The following is a 23174-nucleotide window of genomic DNA, read 5'->3' on the forward strand; positions in this document are numbered from 1 at the left end:
ATCCTCTCAGCGTTGACCCTGACATGCCATTTAGGAATCCTGTTTGCTCCAATGAGATCCCCTCTCAATTTTCTACATTCCACTGAACAGAGTCCTAACCCATTTAACAGTTGCTCATAAGACAGTTCCTCCACACTGGGGATCTTACAGAAACATATAAAATTATGAAACAAATGATAAGGTAGAAGTAGAGAGGATGTTTCCATTGATGGGTGGGCATAGCCTCAAAATTGAGCGGCGGGGGGGGTGGGGGGGGGGCAGATTTAGGACTAAATTAAGAAGGAAATTCTTCACCCAGAGAGTTGTGAATCCATGGAATTCCCTGCCCAGTGAAGTAGTTGATGCTGCTTTAGTAAACATTTTTAAATCTAAGACACATTATTTTCGAACAGTAAGGGAATTAACAGTTATGGTGAGAGGGTGGGGAATTGGAGCTGAGGCCATGAAAACATCAGCCAATGATCTTATTGAATGGCTCGAAGGGCCAGACGGCCTACTCCTGCTCCTAGTTCTTACATCATCCTAACGAACCTTCTCTGAACTGTCTCCAATGAAATAATATTCCCTTAAATAAGAGGACCGAAACTGCTTACAGTACTCCAGATATGGTTTCACCAGCACTGCACTTCCCTACTTTGTACTCCAATCTGCTTGAAATAAAGGCCAACATTCCATGAGCCTTCCTGATTACCTGCTGCATGTGTGTGCTAGCTTCCTGTGTTTCGTGAACAAGTACTCTGAAGTACCTTTGTGTTGCAGCATCCTGCCATTTTCCACCATTTAAACTATATTCTGTTATTTTGTTCTTCCTTTCTGAATGAAGAGCTTCACATTCTTCCAGATTATACATCATTTCTCAGCTTTTTGCCCACTTACTTAAACCATCGATATCTCTCTGTAAACTGCTTGTTACTCTTACACATCCTGCCTTTCCACCTGTACACAATCAGACAGTACAGAAAGAGGGCTTTTGGCCCATCAAACCCGCACCACCAAAAATATACCATTACCTACATGAGTCCCACTTTTCCACACTCAGTCTATAGTTTTGAATGCTACCATCCCAGACATTTTTAAAGGTTGTGTGGTGTCCTACCTCCCCGGCAGTGCATTCCAGACCCCCACCATCCTCCAGGTGAAAAAGATCTTCTCAAATTCCCTCTAAACCTTTTGCCTTTCACTTTATAACTATACCCCCATGTTATTGACCTTTCAACTGAAGAGAACAACTATTTTCTATTCGCGGTCTCCATGCTACTCCCAAACTTGTACATTTCCATTCGGCTTCCCCTCAAGCTTCTCTGCTCCATAGAAAAACAACCTGAACTTATCCAGCCTTTCTTCAAAGTTAAATTGTTCCATCCCAGGGAATATCCCGCTGAATTTCCTTTGCAGTCTCTCCAGTAAAACTGCATCCTTCCTATGGTGTAAGGACTAGAACCATCCACATCACTGTGGACCAACCAAAACTTTATGCAGTTCTCTGCTTTTATTATCTATGCTACAACTAATAAAGGCAAGCATCCCACATGCCTTCATAACTATATTAAACTGTTTTGCCACCTTCAGGGATCTGTGCACAAGCACCTAAGATCTCTCTCTCCCTATTTTTGTGCCCCCAGCAAATCTGGTTGCATATCCCCATTGTCGAAAAGTGTGGTGCTGCAAAAGCTACTTGGATGCTGCCTGAACTGCTGTGCTCTTCCAGCACCACTAATCCAGAATCTGGTTTCCAGCATCTGCAGTCATTGTTTTTACCTTGCTGCAAAGGCACAGCAGGTCAGGCAGCATCGAGGAGTAGGACAACTGATGTTTCGGGCATAAGCCCTTCATCAGGAACGTATAGCTCCAAGTAAACTAAGTGACTAATTGCACCCACCCCCTTTGTCCACCTCACCGATCAGGGCAACTCACTGAGTTTCATAAGCAACTACTCACACACAATGAGAAAAATGGCTCTTTACTTAAAGTTCTGTATTGCACACCACAACCCTTTGCAAAAAGCACTCTCTTTCAGTTAAAAAAATATACTTTGACAGTTCATGCAGAAATTGGAAAATGACATTATTTTACACACCATTTCACAGTTAACAATCCAAAGGGGCACCTGACCCACCCCCAAAGGATCCCTGACTCACACCACAATGGGCCCGGGTGTTATATCCGCAGGGGGTGCCTCAAGTCCCCAAAGTGTATCCTGGCTGTTCAAAACAAATACACTGAGAACCAACCTCCTGTTGGCTTCTTACCCTCCGCACTCAGGGTTTCAGACACTCCAAAATCTAATTTTAGTGGAGGCAACCAAACTCTTAAATTGCCAGCTACCTCCAGGACCTGGTCATTCATGTTCTGTGGACCAGACCCACAAAAGCGAGAGGAAAAAAGAAGGAGCAGTTCAACCACAGCGAGAACTATTCTGAGCAACTGACTTTAGAAAAGTCTTAAAGGCTTTGGTGAAGGCACACGAGAGATTTTCCAGAATAGTTTCAGGGAAAAGGAGAAGTGGAATGGCAGAGTAGGCTAAGCAGAGAATGATAGAAGTGTTTTACATCATGAGAAGTTGGGAGCGTAAGTAAATAAACAATGGTCAGATTTGGAGGAGCTTGCAGAGGATTAAAAGCAACTCAGAGCAACTTTTTTCATGCATAAAAATAGCACAAGTATGCAACACAGCTGAATAAAGTTTCTAAATATATTCTGGTTTGTTGAACTTTCTGATCAGGCTTCGCATTTCTGCACTGCTGAAGAGTCATCGAGACCCAAAGTGTTAGCTTGTTCTCTCTCCATAGATGCTGTCTGACCCTCTGTGATCGCCAGCATTTGTTGTCTTCAGTTCAAATTCCAGCATCTATGGTAATTTGTTCCTTCACATTTCTAATCTTATTGTAATATATTAGACTCTTGTAATGTATTATCCTTATTGTAATATATTAGACATTACAGTCCTTTTTTTAGAATGAGGCACAGAGAGTCATGCAAATCACTGACTGCAATAACTACAATGATTTATAGTATTTCCTTCTTTTGATGCCAGCTTTTGGTTGGGACTGGGAAACAAAGATCCAAATTTGGAATTGGGAATGCCAATTTTTACAGCATAAGAAGAGATTGATGAATGGACCAGGGATATTGACACAGTTGTATGAAATTCTCAAGTCACTAATTTAACAAACCCTAATGCATTCAACATAAATTATCATCCGTTAAACATTGCAGTTTGAAACCACTGGAGCATTTTTGTAATTACAAAGATAAAAGAATGAGAAATACACTTAGCTTTGATTCTTCCCTGTCAATTGAGTAACGGATATCAAGCGGTGAGGGGGAAAAGAGTCTTGCTCCGCCAAAACTAAATTTATTCAGCATTTCACATCTTCACAAAACTAATTATTCTCTTATTTTGCCCCCAGAGCTGGTTTGCTTCATGTTATGACATGGTTGCTGGACAGAGATGATGGGGGCAGTTTCTTGGATAAATTGCCAAGACCTCACCTGCAATGGAAGGGCCATTGTAACACTATTATATAATTCATGATTTTGACCTAGTGGGCTTCATAGAAACACAGAAAATGGTATCAGCAGTTGGCTATTCAGCCTTTGGAGACTGTTTCACCATTCATTATGATCTTAGCTGATCATCTATCTTAGAATGCTGCTTCCAACTTTTCCCCCTAACTTTTGATCCCTTTAGTCTGAAAAACTATACCTAACTCTTTCTTGAAAACCTTTGGCTTTAATTGCCATCTGTGGCAGAGAATTCCACAGGTTTCACTTCATATAGACTTGGGAAATACTTGCGTTACTTGGAAAACTAAGTGGTGAATAAACTTCAAACAGACATTAAATATACAACTGCATATGCAAGAACTGCATACAAATCTGTCAAACTGAATTTGATCTCCTGAAAACCTAGAATATAATAAACAATTTCATTTAGGATAAGATTAAAATTCCATCCATCTTTACAAGTTACAGTTTGTAAAGATGACATCCATGAACCATTAAAAAGGAGAGAAGGAAAGTGAAAGACTCACGTTTATTTGACACAGTTCATGACTTGTCGAAACACATTTCCCAGGATTCCCCAAAGCATTTCACTGACAATGAAGTCCACTTGTATTGGAGATAATGCTCTAATAAAATGTGTCAACCTATACGCATGTAGCAAGATCTCGCAAATAGCAAGGGGATAACTAACTATTCATTTGGGTTACGTTTTGTAGGAGGGATAACTTTTTTGTCATGAAAGGAGAACTTGCTTATTTTCTTTAAACTACAGTAGTGGGATCTTTTACATGCATCTAAGAAGACAGATTAAGCTTTGGTATGCTGTCTCATCCCATAGATAGTACTTCCAATAGATTTTTATTGCCATATTTTGGGTCAGATTTGAACATAAATCCGGGCAATGATGGGTCAACTTCTAACACATCAGAATTCTAAAACTCCAAAACTTTTTCTTTAACCATACATCTAACAACTGAAGCCCATGACTCTGACAACTTCTTTGGCATTTTAAAAGTTATAACTGCACCACGTAATAACTGATGTGTGCCAGTACTGAAAAAAAAGATGTGCAGCCATGAAAAAAAAATCTTCTATAAGAGCCCAGAAACTCAAAGATCTATCCATTTAATTTATTTGAACTGAAAATAAGAATACACTGAAATATATTCTTTTTATTGAAAATGTAATTCATCGGAGATATGACACTGATAGAAATTTTAGACCAGGATTTGATCAATCATATTACACTGGAAATTACAAAAGCAAAGTGTTACTAAAATAAGCAAAGACTCAATATCAGTTTATTGGACTGCATAAACCACATCACCCGGAGAAATGCAGCTTCCTGAAAGAGAGATCCAGTTTGAAATGAAAAAGCACCAAAAACAACATGCAAGAGAGGCAATTGTGCCCCAACATGTTACCATCAAACACAATTAGATTGTAAACATAATTTATGATACAACATAAATACTTTTAAACATTTGTAAAGTACACATTACATTTTATTCATGGTTCTTTTTTTGCACTGGAAGGGGTGAGGGGAGGAGGAGGATAATGCAGTCAGATCATTTTGGAGTGCAGTGTTCTTTCTGAAGGTCTGTACGATCAGCTGTTTAGATGCATCAACAACGACCTGCTTAATTGCCTTCTTAGGCATTAATCAGAGAATTAATATATTTGATTATTAACTATCTTTACCATAATACTACATTTTGAATTCTGTAAAAGTCATATGAACAGTAAAATCTACCGTCGTAAAGTAATGGACACTAGACAGAAAAAAAGACCTTCTATTTTGCTTCTAGGATAATTTTCCTTTGTCCCATCTCCAAATCACTTCAGGAGTTAGGCCAGATTTAATTCAGATTCCAATACTGCTTATGATCCTGCAGTTTACAAGTGAAGTGAAAACTAAAATACCCCTTTATCTTAGAAGAGAGCATTTTCGCCTCCACTTGGCATGTAGCTCAGGATTTCACCAACAGCAAGGCTACATTGAATAACTGGCAGTGACTAGAGACGTCAGCACAATAAGCCAAATGGGTTTCCAGTGGCCTGGATAGGATCAAGAACCACCTTAATTTCATGAACCTAATTGAAAAGATCCACAGATACAAATATTCGCGTCATGTTTTAACTGGCCTTGACACCTGTTGGAAGAAGACAAACTGAAGGGGGCAAACGTTGATATTCAAACTGGATGTTGTATCGTGCAGGAGCATTTTCAAAGTTATGAAGTATTTTTTTGAACAACTTTTAATGGTCTCTTTTTTTTAGGCTTTTTGGATAGGCTGTTAGGCATGAATATTATTATTCAAAGTTTTCAGAGACCAAGGGCCAACTAGAGTAAGAAAATAAAAGCAAAATACTCCCGGTGTTGGAAAACCAGAAAGTGCTGCAGAAATTCAGCAAGTCTGGCAGCATCTGTGGAGAGAGGAACAGAGTTAACATTTTGAGTCTGATGTAACTCTTCTTCAGAATTGCCACAAGACAGAGGAAGCAAATTTCAGAGTCCAGTTGATTATATGGACAAGAGCTCATTTCAATGTAGAACTTAGGGCAGCATTCAGTTCAAACAGATGACCTTATAGAGGTTTACAAAATCATGAGGGTCATGGATAAGATAAATAGACAAGTCTTTTTCCCAGGGTAGAGGAATCCAAAACTAGAGGCATAGGTTTAGGGTGAAAGGGGAAAGGTTTCAAAGGGACCTAAGAAGCAACGTTTTCATGCAGAGTGCGGTGCGTGTGTGGAATGAGCTGCCAGAGGAAGTGATGCAGGTTGATACAACATTTAAAAGGTGTCTGGATGGATATATGAATAGGAAGGGTTCAGAGGGATATGGACCAAATGCTGGCAAATGGGACGAGATCAGTTTAGGGTATTCGGTCAGTGTGAACGAGTTGGACTTAAGGGTCTGTTTCCGGGCTGTACATCTCAATGACTCTACATTCAAAGATGACTGATGATGTTCCCAACCAATTTAGCAGTGGTCCATGCCCAAGTGTAGACTGAACATGGGCTTCTGTCCTGCTAGATTGGTTATTGTTGTCTTCACTTTATATCTCTTACACAGGTGTCAAATATCAGGCCCAGAAAGTGAAAAATGCTCCAGCAGGCTGGATCCTTATGAGAAAAATATCTATATATGGAATGAACTCAGCATAATCTTCAAAATGACTATCATTCTATTTTAACTATTCAGTTTTATTTGGACTCATTTAGGTCAGCAGTGTCAGACATAATTTGGGAGGTACGGTTTTCCACAACATGATGTTTTATGGAAATGAAAGATAAACAAAATATGTGACGTTAGCACGAGATCAGTCAGCAAGCCCTTCTGAAGTTCCTGTGTCTGTGATTTAAGCACAGGAGTTAATCCTTTAACAACTCTGCTCATAAAGAGGATGCCATTTTCAGAAAACTTCCTGGCGTGGTCTTGTTCAAACAGAGCACAGAAAATCAGCAAAGGTACTGAGCAGCATGAATCCTGAGTGTTGGCCTCAGTGTCCGATTCTCCAGTCCATGTTGCTGTCAAGTGAGACTCCATGCTGGGAATTCAATCGTAATTCCTGAAAATTTACTCCACGGAGAGAGGGATCTGAGACAAATGCCATTGTACATTATTACCTCATTGTATAAGTGCTAAGCTTAATTTTTTTTTACTTTTGTCCCTCCAAAACGATGTCACAAAGCTTGCAAAATTTACATGTTCTCAGTCTGCTGTTACATGGGATTGGTGTGAGCTTCTGAACATGTGGCATAACTTATTTGCCCCATTGAAGCTTAAACAAGCTGATTTTCATGTTTCTTTTGTACTTCTCCTATTTCAGTTGTATGCAATGGAATTACAGGCCAATTCCTATATGAAATCCAGTGTAGGATTCAACATTTTTGAAAAAAACGTTTAAATGAATTGAAATAAGTGAATCAATAAGAATCAACTAGACAAAATCCAAGTCCTGGAAAAGCTTTTTCCAGCACCACACTCTTGACTCTAACCCTCAGCATCTGCAGTCCTCACTTTCACCTACAATCCAAGTCCTCCTCACTATTGGTATGAATACACTATACAGTAAACACGTCTTTTGTTCTATAATTCAATAAATAAAACATCCACATATAGGGAATGTAATAGACTTTAGCTTTCCAATTCTGAGTAATTCAGATTTTCATTCCTGGAAACTTTGCAAACTTTGAAACAAAATCAGATTTTCTAATCATCTTAAATAAGCAAACAGTACGTGCCAGTAAGTTTTACAGCATAGTACTGGTCATTTTGCTATTGCCTATTTGTCATTTGTAGGAATTCCAAACATCCAGGAATTAATGCGAGTCCTGAGTTCCCATCACTCAAGAATGTCTATAATACGTGTATGGCTGCTTGCAGACTCTAGGATTTTACATAGTAAGAGTACTTGCGGAGATATCAGATCTCAAGGAGGGACAGAATATTTTTTTCAGGATAGTGTTTTCACTTGTGAATATTCACTGCATGCACAGCTGTAACAGCTCACTGTTAAGTGAAATACAAATTACCATTCAAAAGTTGATTTCCATTCTCCACTGCTGGAACTGCAGATACCTCAGGAGGCAAAGTGGTCAAAGGGTTATTAGCGTTTCTATCCTGTGTCTCTGATACGTTTTCTGTTTCACAGTTCTCTTCTCTGTTAGACAGACCCAAACTCCTTTCACTATTTGTGCCTGTTAAAGACAAAAATAAATGAAAGGCAACTGACAACATATTTTTTATAAAAATCTCGATTTGCTAAGCACTTAAGAAAGACTGCAATGATTGAACTTTCAGCTTTATTTCTTTACTTTCTACTTAAAATTAAGAAGGTTTGCAATGTGTAACTTTTAACCTTATTTTGTTTGTTTTATGCTATACTATAATTACTGCATGTTTAACTTGTTCTTTCCTTCTACCCTGTTCTTATGTTTCTGTACCTAGGTACTCGATCATGAAGGTGGTGCCTTGTGTGGTGACATTATACACTTTTCTTACTGTACTCCAGTACCTGAGTACATGTGACAATAAAATTAAAAACAAAATTTAAATCAAAATCATTTCTTCCAAGTACTTTGCCTCTGAAAAGTCAGAAAATGCAAAACAAAATGCCAACTCATATGGGTACGGTGAATTGTAATGTGGTGCTCATTAATTGCAGAACAATTATATTTCTCCTGAGTGGAAAGTAATGTCATTGTGTTGTAGGAATAGCTGTGGAGAATTTACATTACAAACAAAAAGATAGGTGACTCATTTTTAGGTGCTAATCTTGGAGTAAATTTATGAATCATCTCTATTAAACAAAAACAAAACATAATGGTAATGTTCAAAACTTAAAGAATTTAGGGGTGACCTTATCGAGGTTTATAAAATCATGAGGGGCATGTATAGGTAAATAGACAAGGTCTTTTCCCGGTCATGGGGGAAGTCCAGAACTAGAGGTCATAGGTTTAGGGTGAGAGGGGACAGATTTAAAAGGAACCTAAGGGGCAACGTTTTTCATGCAAAGGGTGGTGCATGCATGGAATGAGCTGCAAGAAGAAGTGGTGAAGGTTGGTACAATTACAACAGTTAAAAGGCATCTGAATGGATACAGTATATGAATAAGAAGAGTTTAGAGGGATTTGGGCCAATTGCTGGCAAATGAGACTAGATTAGAATATCTGGTCAGTATGGACGAGTTAGACTAAAGAGTCTGTTTCCATGCTGTACATCTCTATGACTCTTAACTGCAAATTCTGTATATCAGAAACAAAAAGTAGAAATTGCTGGAAAAGCTCAGCAGGTCTGGCAGCATCTGAGGAGTGAAATCAGAGTTAATGCTTTGGGTCAAGTAACCCTTCCTCAGGACACAATGACAATGCTATTTAAAGAAAGATTTTATAATTGAGCAACATGATCTAACACTTTTACCTTTCATGGGAGAACTGACGTTTAGTTATCTTCAGTGTTTTTGGCAGAGGAAACAAAAATATTCAAGTAATTGCTGTAAATCAGGAACAGGCAGATCGAGGGAATCTCACTGACATGCTCAGGCTGTGGCTGGAGAGGAACACTCACTGTCAGCTTCCATTGTTCTGGAACTGAAGCTATGCAATGAGAAGAAAATGCTTGCTACCTCATTTCGGGAGGGCAGAGTAAGCAATTGGAGCTTTGAGAGAGAGGATTGTATCAAAAAAATCAAATATGGCTTTTAATAGAGAACAACATAGGCCATAGAAAGGTTGCACAAAGGCATGCAGGTTGCTCACCCCTTGGCCATTGTAAAAGCATTGACTCTGTCTGTCTGTAAGGGGCATTTCTTTGATACAGCCACTGCTGGACAAATCTCTCACAGTTACACTCAGGGAACCAAATGTTTGGGATGTTTAATGAGGCGGGCCAAAGGTCTCAACATGACCCAATGCCATCTATATGCCTTGCTCCCTCTGTTTGCGGATGGCTCAGTTGTCTGTCTGTGTAGGCTTCCATCATTGTGACCATGAACTGCAGTCAGCTGCTGTGGAAATGTGTTGAGCACCTCCACAGAGACTCAAAAGCAGATCCATGAAAGTTAAAGTCATCAGCATTTAAGTACACTGTCCGTGTTGCAAAACAGCCACCTTCACCCATGCCAGTGGGCTCAGTATGTTTGCTTCTTTCTCTCCGTCTCGCCATGTCTCAGTGCGCTTCCCGGTTATGTAGCTGAGGTGGAAGGAGCCAGCTCTGATATGGAGCCCATTGGCCCTAGAGATTTGGCGGGGCGATCCCAGGGTGCAAGTGTCTAGATGGGGTAGACATCCCCAGCTTGATCCTCCAAGGAGCAGGGGGTGGGAGGCACGGTGATCGTGGAGAGCTCTCAGTTAGACGGGAATGTGTTTTCTTCCTCCACTGGCATTGTACCTCCTGGCATCACCCTGTCTGCTTGTCAGGAGAGCACACCTGGACTAGGTTCACTGTTACCCATCCCCATGTTGATCTCATCTTGCGTCCATCCTGAGCAGTGTAACACAATTCCTAAAGAGCAGCTGAAATTTTCTCACAACTCTCCAACTGGTAGACCTGGGCAGTGGGTTAATGGTGCATTTTGAGAATTGTCATTCAGTAGGTGAACAGTGAACACTGTGGCACATAATTCTTCATTCCCCAAACAGCAAGCTGACAATTCCCAGTGTCCGAGGAACAGGCAGACTCATTTCTCTGCCCAGATCGATGGTCAAGCTAAGGCATTAAAATGGACTCTAAACATTTCTAACGTGATTTCAGCAATTCTATAGCTGAATTTCCAATTTTTTCTGTCAAAACTGTGTAATTGTTTTTGTGTGTGTTAGAAATTTCACTTTTTTTTTTACACAGTGACCCGAATGCAGATAACCAACTGCTTGAACCATCAAAAAGAAATTATTGAAGAAATGCGACCTGTTTTTTTGTGTGACACTTGGTGGTTCCAGATGGCCAGATTAAAATAAACAGCTGAGTAATAATCAAGTGTTCAATTGCTCTGGTGCAGAGTCTTGCTTGAGATGGTCAAACTGGAGAAAAATAACTGGTACAAATGTTGTCCTCTAAAACAAGACTGCTCACCACTGTGATGCTTTCTCCAATTTGTGCTTGTGACTTGAACGTATCAAACCAGAAAGGGATACAGTGTTGAAAGTTTAAATTCAATGCAAATAAATATAAAGTCATGCACTTTTAGTACAAAAAATAAGCAACATGCTACTCCTTGTATGGTGCTGAAATAGATAAAGCTAAGCAAGTCTCTAAACTTAGAAGCATGCACCTGCATCTCCTCAAGTTAGCATCACTGATACACCAAGGCAAGTTTAACACAGGAAGGTCATGAGGATTGGTACTCACATTGCCAGGAACAGAACTGCAACAAACCTTGTTTGAAGAGCAATGGCCCCTTTAAGTATTAATCTTTGCAAACCTCAAATGTAATCAAATTATTTGGTATGATTTGATTTATTATTGTTACATGTACCTAGGTAGAGTGAAAAGTTTTGTTCTGCATGCAGTTCATGAAGATCACTGAAGAAATAGAACAGAGTGAAGAATACAATGTTAGGGTTGCAGAGAAAGTGCAGAGATAGCAAGGTCAACATTAAATTTCCAATTGGAGAACTCTGTTCAGAAGTCTAATAACAGTGGGGAAGAAGCTGTTCTTGAATCTATTTGTATGTGTTTGCAAACTTTTACATCTTCTACCCGACAGAAAAGGGTGGGAATGTTAAATGAAGTGGAAGTGTGTGCTACTCGTGATTGGGCTGCTGGGGAGAATAAACCATTAATTTTAGCAATATTGCCTTGGAGCACCTGCCTGTAATGCTATTAGTGACAGCAACACTTTTCAGGCTTTCCAGCTTTATTATCCAGCATTTCCCAGTTTGACTAGGCAAAAGTAAGTATTGCAGATGCTGGAAATTAGAGCCAAGAGTGTGGTGCTGGAAAAGCACAGCTGGTCAGGCAGCATCTGAGGAGCAGGAAAATCGACGTTTCAGGCAAAAGCCCTCCATCAGGAAAGCCCTTCCACTCTGTTCTATTTGTAAGGTATGATCTTCCTGATGAAGGGCTTTTCCGGTAATGTCGATTTTCCTGCTGCTTGGTAAGATTAGGACTATCAATCCTAATCTTAATCCATTTTCTACAAGAGTGAGACTCAGATGTTCGGACCAGTTAGTTTAACTTGATAGTTTGACTCAAGGGGCAAGAAGTGCAGCAGATGTCTTTTTGAATATTATGAGAGTTGTCCTTTATTGCTAATTTTTGTCAACGTTGTGATATGATGTCTTTATTCCTTTGTTAAGGAAGCATATGTGTAGTCAATCACTAGCACCTCCTCAGACTGTGATGTGTTTGTTTCATAACTTGTCGGTAGTTTGTAAGCAGCTGCAGTAGGAGATACCAATACAATTGCCCTTTATATCGTGAATTGTCCTTCATTACTGTGCCTTTCATAACGCCAGGTCAGTTTAAAATACTTTAAAACCAATAAAACTTAGTCTCTGTTAGACTATAAGAAATAGAATTAGACCATTCAACCCATTGACACTACTCTGCCATTTGATCATGATGACCTTTTCTCCTCGCCACTCACCGGTTTAATTCCTCCCACTGACCAACCAATGGTGATCGACCTGTGTTCACCTAAACTCACCTGTGCTCCATCCCCAGTGCTGAAGAAGGATTACATATGAAACATTGATTTGGAGATGCCAGTGTTGGACTGGCATGTCCAAAGTTAAAAATCACACAACACCAGGTTATAGTCCAACAGGTTTAATTGGAAGCACACTAGCTTTTGGAGCGACTCTCCTTCATCAGGTGATATCAATGATATCAGGTGATATCACCCGATGAAGGAGCGTCGCTCTGAAAGCAAATGTGCTTCCAATTAAACCTGTTGGACTATAACCTGGTGTTGTGTGATTTTTCACTTTGTAAATCCGAAACACTGACTTCTTCACCTCCTGATGCTGCCTGGCTTGCTGTGTTCTTTCAGCCTCCTGCTTGTCTACCCTGACATTTGATCATGGCTTGATATGTCCTTTTTACCACATTCTCCTGCCTTCTTCCTTGATCCCTTTACCTATCTATGTCATAGATACACTCAGTGAAGGAGCCTCCACAGACCTCTGCAGCAATACGTTCCACAGATTAACCATCCTCTGGCTGAAGAAATTCCTCCTCATCTCAGTTCTAAAGTATTGTCACTTCACTCTGAGGCTGTGCCCTGGGGTCCTAGTTTCCCCCATTGGTGGAAACATCCTCTCCACATCCACTCTAACCAGGCCTCTCAGTATTCTGTAAGCTTCAATCAGATCCTCTCCTCATGCTCTCAAACTCCACTGAGTACAGACCCAGAGTCCTCAACAGCTCCTCATTTGACAATCCTTTCACCCTCAAGATCATTCTTGGAAACCTTCCCTGTTTTATAAAACATAGTTAAAAATCAGACAACACCATGTTATATCCAACTGGTTTATTTGGAAGCACAAGCTATCGGAGCTCCTTCATCAGGTAAACCAAATAAACCTGTTGGACTATAACCTGGTGTTGTGTGATTTTTAACTTTGTCCACCTCAGTCCAACACCAGCATCTCCACATCATACAAATATGGCAGCCTGTACAGGCATAACAAGGTCCCACAAGAAAATGATAAACTATTGACGTGATCATCTGAATTTGTTGCTGGTAAAAGGACAAATATTGCCTAGAACGTCCTGAAAAGCTCAACTACTCATCAACAGAATAGTTCCTGGCAACTTTTATATCCATCCATGGACTCAGATATCCATTTTATAAAAAAAAAGATTGCACAACTAAATATGCAGCACTCCCTCATCACTGTAGTGTTAACCTAGATCATGCTTTTAAAATCTCTGAATTGGCACTTAAATCTGCAATCTCCTAATTCAGAGATAAAAATGTTATCACCTTTGAGCCAAGGTTGCACCTATGGTTTGTACTGGGGCTGCTGAGACATCACTTTCTGGGCAATAAATTTAGCTTCCAGTTAGTATCATCAGCGTTTTTCAAAGTTTAGTTATAACTGCCAGCCCCTTTCAAATAAAACAGCCTAATGCAACAGAGACAAAGTATTTCAAGGTAATTGCTGTCTGTTTGTGTTAACCACCTCTCTCTGGAAAACAAGGTCTCGTGAAGTCCACCTGATGAAGGAGTGACGCTCCGAAAGCTAGTGTGCTTCCAATTAAACCTGTTGGACTATAACCTGGTGTTGTGTGATTTTTAACTTTGTACACCCCAGTCCAACACCGGCATCTCCAAATCGTGAAGTCTGTGCAAGTCAAGAACTGAAACTGCTGAATGTTGGAAATTGTCTGTCATAATGGAATGTATCCTTTATCAATACTGTTAATGGAGAACAATGCTAAGCCTTTCTTGATTCCCAACATTAGATGCCAAATATAAAGCATCATTTCAGTAACAAGTCTGGTTTGGGATGTTTCTATTTCTCACTAAAATCATGTATTTGGCCAATCTGAGAGAGATGTCAAATTTGTATCAAACAAAACATCGTTTAGGATTAAAGTCTGCACTTTGTTGATGAAAAGATGTCCATCCTCTTATAATAAGATAATTTAAACATAGGTCTCTCTTATTATACTGATATTTGTTATTGATTGTATTCTTCAATAATTTTATATGTTTGCAAAGTTAAAAAAAATTTTGCTAATAAATATATTTACAAAAAAAACATAGGTCTCTCTGATAAATGGGAATATATTAACTAATTATTGAGTGCAACTTAGCTCTTTTTGCTTACTCTTCAACCAAGCTAAAAATTTGAATGCATTCTAATTAATTAAGGTTAATTTCTGAAACAAATTAATATTTTTCTCAATTATTCCATGAAGCAGAAGCAAAACATGTGGAACAAACTTTTATTTCTATTTTGAGTTCTGACGAAGGGTCAGTCAACCTGAAACTTTGATTTCTCTTCACAGATGATGCCAGACTTGCAGAGTTTTTCCAGCAATTTCTGTTTTTATTTCTGATTTCAGTATCTGCAATCCTTTTGGTTTATATTTTTAAAATTTCTATTCTATTCCTAACAACCTGAAACATCATACTGTCGACACAGAGAAGAATTCACTAGCATTGGTATCTAACTGTGCAGTTCCAACATTAGCATTGAGTGTCACATTAAAAAAATAGTTACTGTGCAATTGAAATAGTTCTTGATGTGCCATCATTAGCTACTAAGGATTCTGCCATTGACAGTATATGAATTGAAATGAAATTTCACCAGTGATTGCCTGCTTTTCTGGATTATTAACCCAATGCCATTACCACAAAATTATCATCTAGTCATGCTGTAGGTTGAATTGAAATATTCTGACTGGCTGCTCAAAAATAACCATATATACACTATGCTACCATAAGAACATAAGAACTAGACAAGGAGGAGACAATTCAGCTTCTGGGGGCTGCTCCACAATTTGATATGATCATGACTGATCTCAACTCTACTTTCCAGACCACTCTCTATAACCCTTCAACACCTTACTAATTAAAATCTGTTTATCTCTTCCATGTCCCAGCATTCTGGGGTTGTAAATTCCATAAAATTAATGACACTTTGAGAGAAGTAATGTCTCCTGATCTCTATTTTAAGTTTGTCACTTCTTATCCTAAAACTATGACATCTCAGTCTAGATTGGCCCACATAAGGAAACATGCTTTTGAAAGTCTCTTTTGTCAAATCCTCTTTGGCATCTTATATCCCTCGATTAGATCTCCTCTTGTTCTTCTATACTCTGGAGAGTATAGCACTAAACCGCTCAATCTCCTTTCATAAGACAAGTCCCTCATCTCTGGAATCAATCTAGTGAACTTCTGCTGAATTGCCTCCAATGCAACTCCTTCCCTCCTCAAAATTGTATGTAATATTGCAGATGCAGGCTCATAAATGCAACACTTCCTTACTTTTATAGTTGATCCAAGCGGAAAAAACAATTCTAGGGAGTGATCATGGCTTTTAGAGTTAATACACTGCATTTGACACCAGACCTTCTAAATTAATGGGTGCCATTTTCTATTGAACTGCTCCCAGTGTAAGCTGGTGTGGCAAGAATTCTGTTTACAAGCGTAGAGTTTCCAACAAAGTAACTGTAATGGAGTGAAAGTGGCCCCAAGGAAATCTCCAGTTAATTTAAGAATTGGATATTTGTTCTTACCATCTCTTTTATGTGCACTGATAGCAATGGGACTTGTAGCTTGAGTGTGAAGTAAGGAACGATGTGGTAAGCTTCTGTATGGCTTATAAACATCAAGGGAAGCTAACAGTACTTTTCCCAGTTGCATTTCTCCCAGCAATTTTGAGCTTTTTCCTCTTCATTTTGCTTATCTCGTCTTTTAAAATTCATTTATTATTCCAACTGTAACCTCCTGTAAATCCACAGCAGTCACCACAAGACACTTGAGCACACCATCAACGCTGCCCGCGCAAGAAGCTGCGAATCCGCTGGGAAGACAGACACACCAACACCAGCGCCCCCGACCAGACCAACATCCCCAGCATCGAGGCACTGACCCCTGGGCTGGACACATCGTCCCCACGACCAACATGAGACTCCCTGAGCAGGTGTTCTACTCTTAACTCCGAAATAGCAGGCGAGCCCCAGGTAGACCGAGGAAGTGCTTCAGGGACACCCTCAAGGCCTCACTGGTGAAGTGCAGCCTTCCCACAGACACCTGGGAATCACTGGCCCAAGTGGAGGAGTATCCAGGAAGGTGTCGAGTACCTGGAGACCTGCCGTCAGGAAAATGTAGAATCCAAGCGAAAACAGGGAAAGGAGCGTGATGCCACACAAAACCCCATCCAGCCGTTCCCATCACCACCAGCAGCCTCAAGTGTAACAGAGCCTGTGGTAGCCATTTCAGTCTGTAGCAGTCACCTACAAACTCACTCTGAAAGGAGAGAGGGATCGGCGATGAATGGATGATTTACAAAATTGGATTGGAATCTCATTCCCCTTTAAGGAGAGAAAAAGGGAAGTGACTTGACCATACTTAAGGAACCAGCAACACACAATAGACACTCTTTTATCAATTATTTTTGTGGGGTCTAACTCTGTGTAGATTGGTGTAATCAATCAGAGAAGACAACTTTGAAAAGTCTTAAAGGTGGGATAAACTGTTTTATAAATGCAACTTCTCACTCCAACTGGTTATTTATTCAATTATTCATTAATTTATACATTTACATACTTTATATGCAAAATGGAAAAAATACTTCCAGCTTCCCTTGATGTTTAATAACCAAACAAATGCAATAAACAAATAAAAACCAAAAGAACTGTGGATGCTATAAATAGGAACCGAAAACAGAAATTACTGGAAAAGCTCAGAAGGTATGGCAGCATCTGTGGAGAGAAATCAGAGTTAATATTTCAGATCGTGTGACCCTTCCTCAAATGCTGTAACCATTGGCTTTTTCATGTTGATCAATGAATACATGAGTCCATTAAAGAAAGAAACGTTCCATTCATAATCTGGGGATATTGCAAAGTGGTTTACGGTCACTACTGTACTCTTGGAAAATTTGGCCAGTCACTCTCTCACAATGTGGTCCCATAAATCAGCAATGAGATAAATGAACAAAAAAATCTGTTTTACAAATGTTCTTTGAGGGATCAATATTGGTGAGGCTAGCAGAGAGAACATCCCTGCTTTTTTTTTTGTTGAATGATGCTTTGGGAATTTTTGCATCCACTTGAAAAATATTTCATCTGACATTTCTAGCCTTGGGTATTGTACCATGAAAACACCATTTCACAGATAACGCAGTGTAAAATCTCAGAATTATCGGTACAGATGTCAAAGTACTCACTTGCTTGCTCCCGTATCTTCATCCCTACTGCTGATTTTCGAAGAAGACTTCGACCTGAGCTGAAAAGACTGTTCAGCTCATCAAGTGGGCTGGTAATTGGCCTATTAATAGCGGAAGAGTATGGAAATAGTGACGCACCCCCTGCTGAGGAGGGTTGGCTCTTTCCAGGTTCTGTCCTGCAACTTTTTACTGGTGAGCAAGGCAATCTTGCAGAGATAGTAGAGGTCCCTCCTTGTAGGGGAGCAGGTTTCTGAGGTACTTTGGGAGCATCTGTGCTCATAACTAGTTTTCCTGCGTTGGCAAAACAAGAGGTGGGAGTGTCTGGTGGGAAAATAAAATGTGAACTTTGCCTGTAGGGTGGTGTAGGAATTGAAGGAAGAGGAGGTGATGCCGAGGGTGGAGTTATCTTTCCTGATATACTGAACACACCCAGTCCCGGAGATGGTGGTGTATCACTTTCTCCTTTTTGATGGCTTGTGTATGGTTGAGAGGCGGGTGATATGCCATCTGATTGCACAGGGTAATTCAAATTAGTTTCCAGAACTGGCAGCCTCTTCACCTCAAGGGGTGTAAGTGGTGATTCATCAGAAGCAGGCGAACATTGCACTGGTGTTGGAGGAAATACAAGCAGAGGGGGCCGATGGGGGAGGAGGTTTGGAAATGGTGGCGGAATGTCACATACTAATTCCTGACAGCTCGCCACGGGAGGGGTACTGGTTCTGAAATCCTCAGGCAACACAGGGGTTTGCATTTCTGTGCGAAGGGGAGGACAAGCTGTCTGCTTTGGAAAGAAGGAAGTGCCAGGGTTGCTGTCAAGCAAACAATATTTCATCTCTTCGTAAACAGATTCTCCTTGATCGGGACTCTCCACCTCTGCCAGAGAGTTTCCACTTGTTCCACCGGTCCCTCCCATTTCTATATAAACAGGCTCCACATCCTCATCTTGGGACAAGTGGAGAGTCAAAGTGCTATAGTGGGGCCCATCAACAGATGCAGCGCGTTGAATAGTCCCCGTGCTATGTGCTCCTTTAGTCATTGTGCTTGTGAATTTTGATACAGATGGTTTTCTTACGTAGATCTCTTCATATGAACCCGTCAGTCTGGTGTTGGGACTTCTTTTGGGCTTTGGTGGGGGAATCTTTTTCATTGTGCTGTAATCATCACTGTGAGGTCTTGGTTTAGTCAAAACTGTGGATTTAAGAAAAGAAGTTTAGGTCTGAGGAAAAATCAATTATTTAACTTCCTATGCTCCTGATTGACTTGAATGTTTGTCAGTACAATGCATTCCACAAATAAGTTTGATGTTTCTGGAATTTTTTGTGATGATTGGATATGCACCCCTCCATTCAGCCTCTTTTTCTTAGAATTGAATTAGAATCCCTACAATGTGGAAACAGGCCCTTTGGCCCAACATGTCCACACTGACCCTCCAAATAGTAACCCACCCAGACATTTACCCCTGACTAATAACTTACACTATGGGCAATTTAGCACGGCCAATTCACCCAAGGTGCACACCTTTTGAATTGTGGGAGGAAACCGGAACACCTGGAGGAAACCTACACTGACACATGTAGAATGTGCAAACTCCACACAGACAGTCACTGAGGCTGGAATCGAACCCGGGCCCCTGGTGCTGTGAGGCAGCAATGCTAACTACTGAACTACCATGCCATTGCTCAACTCCCTGTTGAAGTACAGGATTTCAGGGACTAGTCCATCATCAATACTGCACCTTCTCGCCATTATTTTGAAATGAGTATTAGGTAGTAATCTTCACATTCAACATCAGGACAGCAGATGATTGGGCATGGGCTTAGGGAATGAGATGGGTGTCATGGAGTGGTCTTTTATAACGATGTGTATTCCTAATTACGTCAAAGGTTCAAAGCCATGCTATATATAAGATGTAGAATTGCTGGCTGATCTTTCTTTGCCCTGGCTACGGTCATCAAATTTCTTGTGAACTGGAGTCACCAAAAATTACAGCGTAATCTCTTTTATTACAAGCACTACTAGCAAAGAGACAAGTTGGTGCATTTCAAAGCCTGAAAGTCTGGTTGGAAGGCATTGTGTTAGATTAAGAGCAGGAGATTTTGAGTGATTGACACGATACAGCAAAAGCATATGGAGGGAAGTCAAGATCAAGACTTTTGATCAGAAGATTTGGTAAAAGACAGAGCTTCATCCTGTCAGATGCAGGTGTTTTGTAAAAGAGTAAAAATAATGGCAGAAAATGTTAAGGTGAAGAGATGTTTAAAGGCAGATTTCAAAATAAAGCAACAAAAGCCTCATCCTGGCTATGGGTCCAGAATGGCCATTGACACTATAAATTGAACCTATTGCTTGTGCTGGGATTGATGTCTACATTAGTGTGTAGATACAGGGATGGGTTTTCGTGGAGTCTATATCCATTTAAAAATAGTGGCTGAGGCAATATTGCAAGATTTAATGTGGACCACACATAGGATAAAGGTTCACATAATGAGTCTACACAATGCATTCTTGACCTGACCAGCTCCCAGATGGAGATAGGAATCTCCTAGACCCATTTCCACAATTTTTGTGGAGTCCAGATTCTCCATGACTTGTGGTTCATGTCCCCTCAGAGAACGTCATGACCATTATCTGGAATGGACAACTGCCTGAGGTTAAATCAGTTTTTTTGTAACAAAAGATTCTGAGATGAGCTTCCAACCTCATATTCATGATGGCACAAAGATTGCCTACTTCCACCACGGTAACATCATCCAACTTTGCTCCATCTTATCTGCTGCTGAAAACCTCATCCTGCTTCCTCTTGGCTGGACTAACCTGGAACACTCCTGGTCTCCCACATTCTACCTTCCATAAATGTGACAACGTCTAAAATCCTACTGCTCTTATCTAACTCACATCCAGTCATATTCCCCAATCACCCCTCTGTTTGCAGACTTGCATTGCCTTCTAATCAGATATATCTTGATTTAAAGATTCTAATCCTTGCTTTTGAATCCCTCTATGGCCCTTCCCCTCCAAAACACCTCCAAAGATGTATAAATCTCCAAGTTGTGTATGCTCTTCTGATTTTGGCTTCTTGTGCATTCCTAATTATAAAAGTTGTAGAATTTCTCTACCTTACTTTCATCCTTTTAATTATTTAAGCTAATTTGAAGTTAGCAAATCTACTATTGTTCAAAGAAAGGAAGGAACAGAAAGCAGAAAACTGCAGGCCAATTAGTCCAATATCAGAAAATTGCTGGAATATATTATCATGAGGTTTTAATTTAGGATAGAGTGATTCAAATAAGTCAACATGATTGACATACTATTCTGACTTAGATTAGATTAGATTCCCTACAGTGTGGAAACAGGCCCTTCAGCCCAACAAGTCCACACTGACCCTTGAAGAATAACCCACCTAGACCCATTTCCCTCTGAATGATGCACCCAACACTATGGGCAATTTAGCATGGCCAATTCACTTAACCTGCACATCTTTGGACTGTGGGAGGAAACCAGAGCACCCAGAGGAAACCTACACAGACACAGGGAGAACGTGCAAACTCCACACAGAAAGTTGCCCGGGGCTGGAATCGAACCTGGGAAGCTGGTGCAGTGAGGCAGCAGTGCTAACAACTGAGCCACCATGCCACCCCACCATATAACTGTTAGTTCACTGTCACTGGGTCAAAATCCTGATCTCTGTTCCCCATATTGTGGATGTATGTACACTACACAGAGTATAGTGATTCAAGAAGACAATTATGAATGAGCAACAAATGCTGTATTTGCCAGTGAGATCCACACCCCTTGAAAAAATTATCAAAAGTGGTGAAATGCATATAGTGTCGAGTAATTGAAAGGAACAGAAAGCAAAGTCAACAAAGGCTTTTAACAGAATAAATAGGGAAAAAATGGTTTCTACCGGCAGAAGGATTAGCAACCAGAGAATACAGATGAATGATAATTGGCAAAAAAAAGAATACATTTGTTTTAGCACCAAAAATTATAATTTGGAATGCACTGGTTGAAAAATGGTGGAAGCAGCTTTAGTGCTAAATTTCCCAAGGAAATTGGTTGTAAATTTGGAAAGGAAAAATAAATGTAAGACGATAGGAAAATAGCAAGGAAATGGAAATATTTCAAAAGGAGACTACTTGCTCAATGGTCTCTTTCTATTCTGTATGATTCTACTATAATGTATGTGCATTGGGGGAAGAACACACCTTGTATCGTTACCCATGACCTTCACCCGACACAAAATCCATGAGCATTTATACCTTCATTCACTGCTCAAATTTACCATAACTACCTCTTCTAGCATGGTGAACCTTAGGTTGGATACCACCAGGTCATAGAATGGAATGTCACAGATCAGTTTCCCATTTGGCTCAACAGATTTTTGATCTGCACTTAAAGGCAAGAAAGATCCAAACCACCTCATTCACTTATGTTGCCTGACAGTCATGTGAGGGTCAGATCCAATTCATACACTCACAACAGGAACAAAAGGGGCAATAATAAACTCAGCAGACCATAAGCTATTGGGATACGATCATTGAAGCATAATCTCAGTTATCTGATTACACAGTTCCTTTTCAGTAAACCATTTAAGGTGGCCTGCAAGAAAGTATTTACAGAATGATAACAGTCCTTTATTACAATCATCCATTGCAATCTGCTTATAGTTTGTAGGACTAAATCCATTAAAGTCAGCAATCCATGTTATCAGATAGTATAAATCCAAATATTCTGAGGCCTGTTGGAAATACATTTGATTTAAATTGTCACATTTATGGATCAATTTAATAAAAATGATAAGATAATACATTTGCTATTTAGCCAATATTGTGAAAGGTCACTTTGTATTCTTAAGAGTAATCTCTTAATTAATTTTAGTGATGTCTAAAACTATTAGGAATTCTTACAGACTACTTTATTATTTAATTAATTTTGTCGGATAAAGCCTACAACTTTAATTAATTTTGACAATCTACAAGGCTACTCGCAATTAATTGACCCCAATGTTTTCACTTCATTCCGCAGATGCCTAAGGCTATTTTGAATTCTTCAAGTTCACTTACTTATTAAATTAATTTTGACAAGCTTCCCCCCTCCCCAACATAGACTATTGAAATGCCGTTTCTGACTTCAATTAATTTATTTGGTGGACTTCCTAAGAAGTCTCAGTAGAGCAACTTTAATCCCTCTACCTCCATTGAATTCTTTTCTCTGAAATTGATCTTTATTTAATGAATTTACTAATTGCTAACTGTGTCCTGTTTTGTTGAAAAGATTCATTCCATTCTTCATTCAGTGTAAAACTGTTC

General features: G+C 39.8%; 1 protein-coding gene across 6 annotated transcripts in view; it reads right to left on the minus strand.

Moving 5' to 3' along the window:
- Window positions 1–4681: 4681 nt before the first annotated feature.
- myo16 (myosin XVI) overlaps window positions 4682–23174 on the minus strand; it is a 390437-nt gene continuing 371944 nt past the window's right edge. For all 6 annotated transcript variants that reach the window (XM_072578153.1, XM_072578149.1, XM_072578148.1 and 3 more), the window contains 3 exons: window positions 17863–19050; window positions 8050–8214; window positions 4682–7111 (listed from right to left, as the gene is read on the minus strand). In XM_072578153.1, the coding sequence (XP_072434254.1) occupies window positions 7014–7111; window positions 8050–8214; window positions 17863–19050 (1451 nt within the window). In that variant the 3' untranslated portion in view covers window positions 4682–7013. The remainder of the gene's footprint in view (window positions 7112–8049; window positions 8215–17862; window positions 19051–23174) is intronic.

The sequence above is a fragment of the Chiloscyllium punctatum genome, chromosome 9, assembly GCF_047496795.1.
Source record: "Chiloscyllium punctatum isolate Juve2018m chromosome 9, sChiPun1.3, whole genome shotgun sequence".
Classification (NCBI taxonomy): Eukaryota; Metazoa; Chordata; class Chondrichthyes; order Orectolobiformes; family Hemiscylliidae; genus Chiloscyllium; species Chiloscyllium punctatum.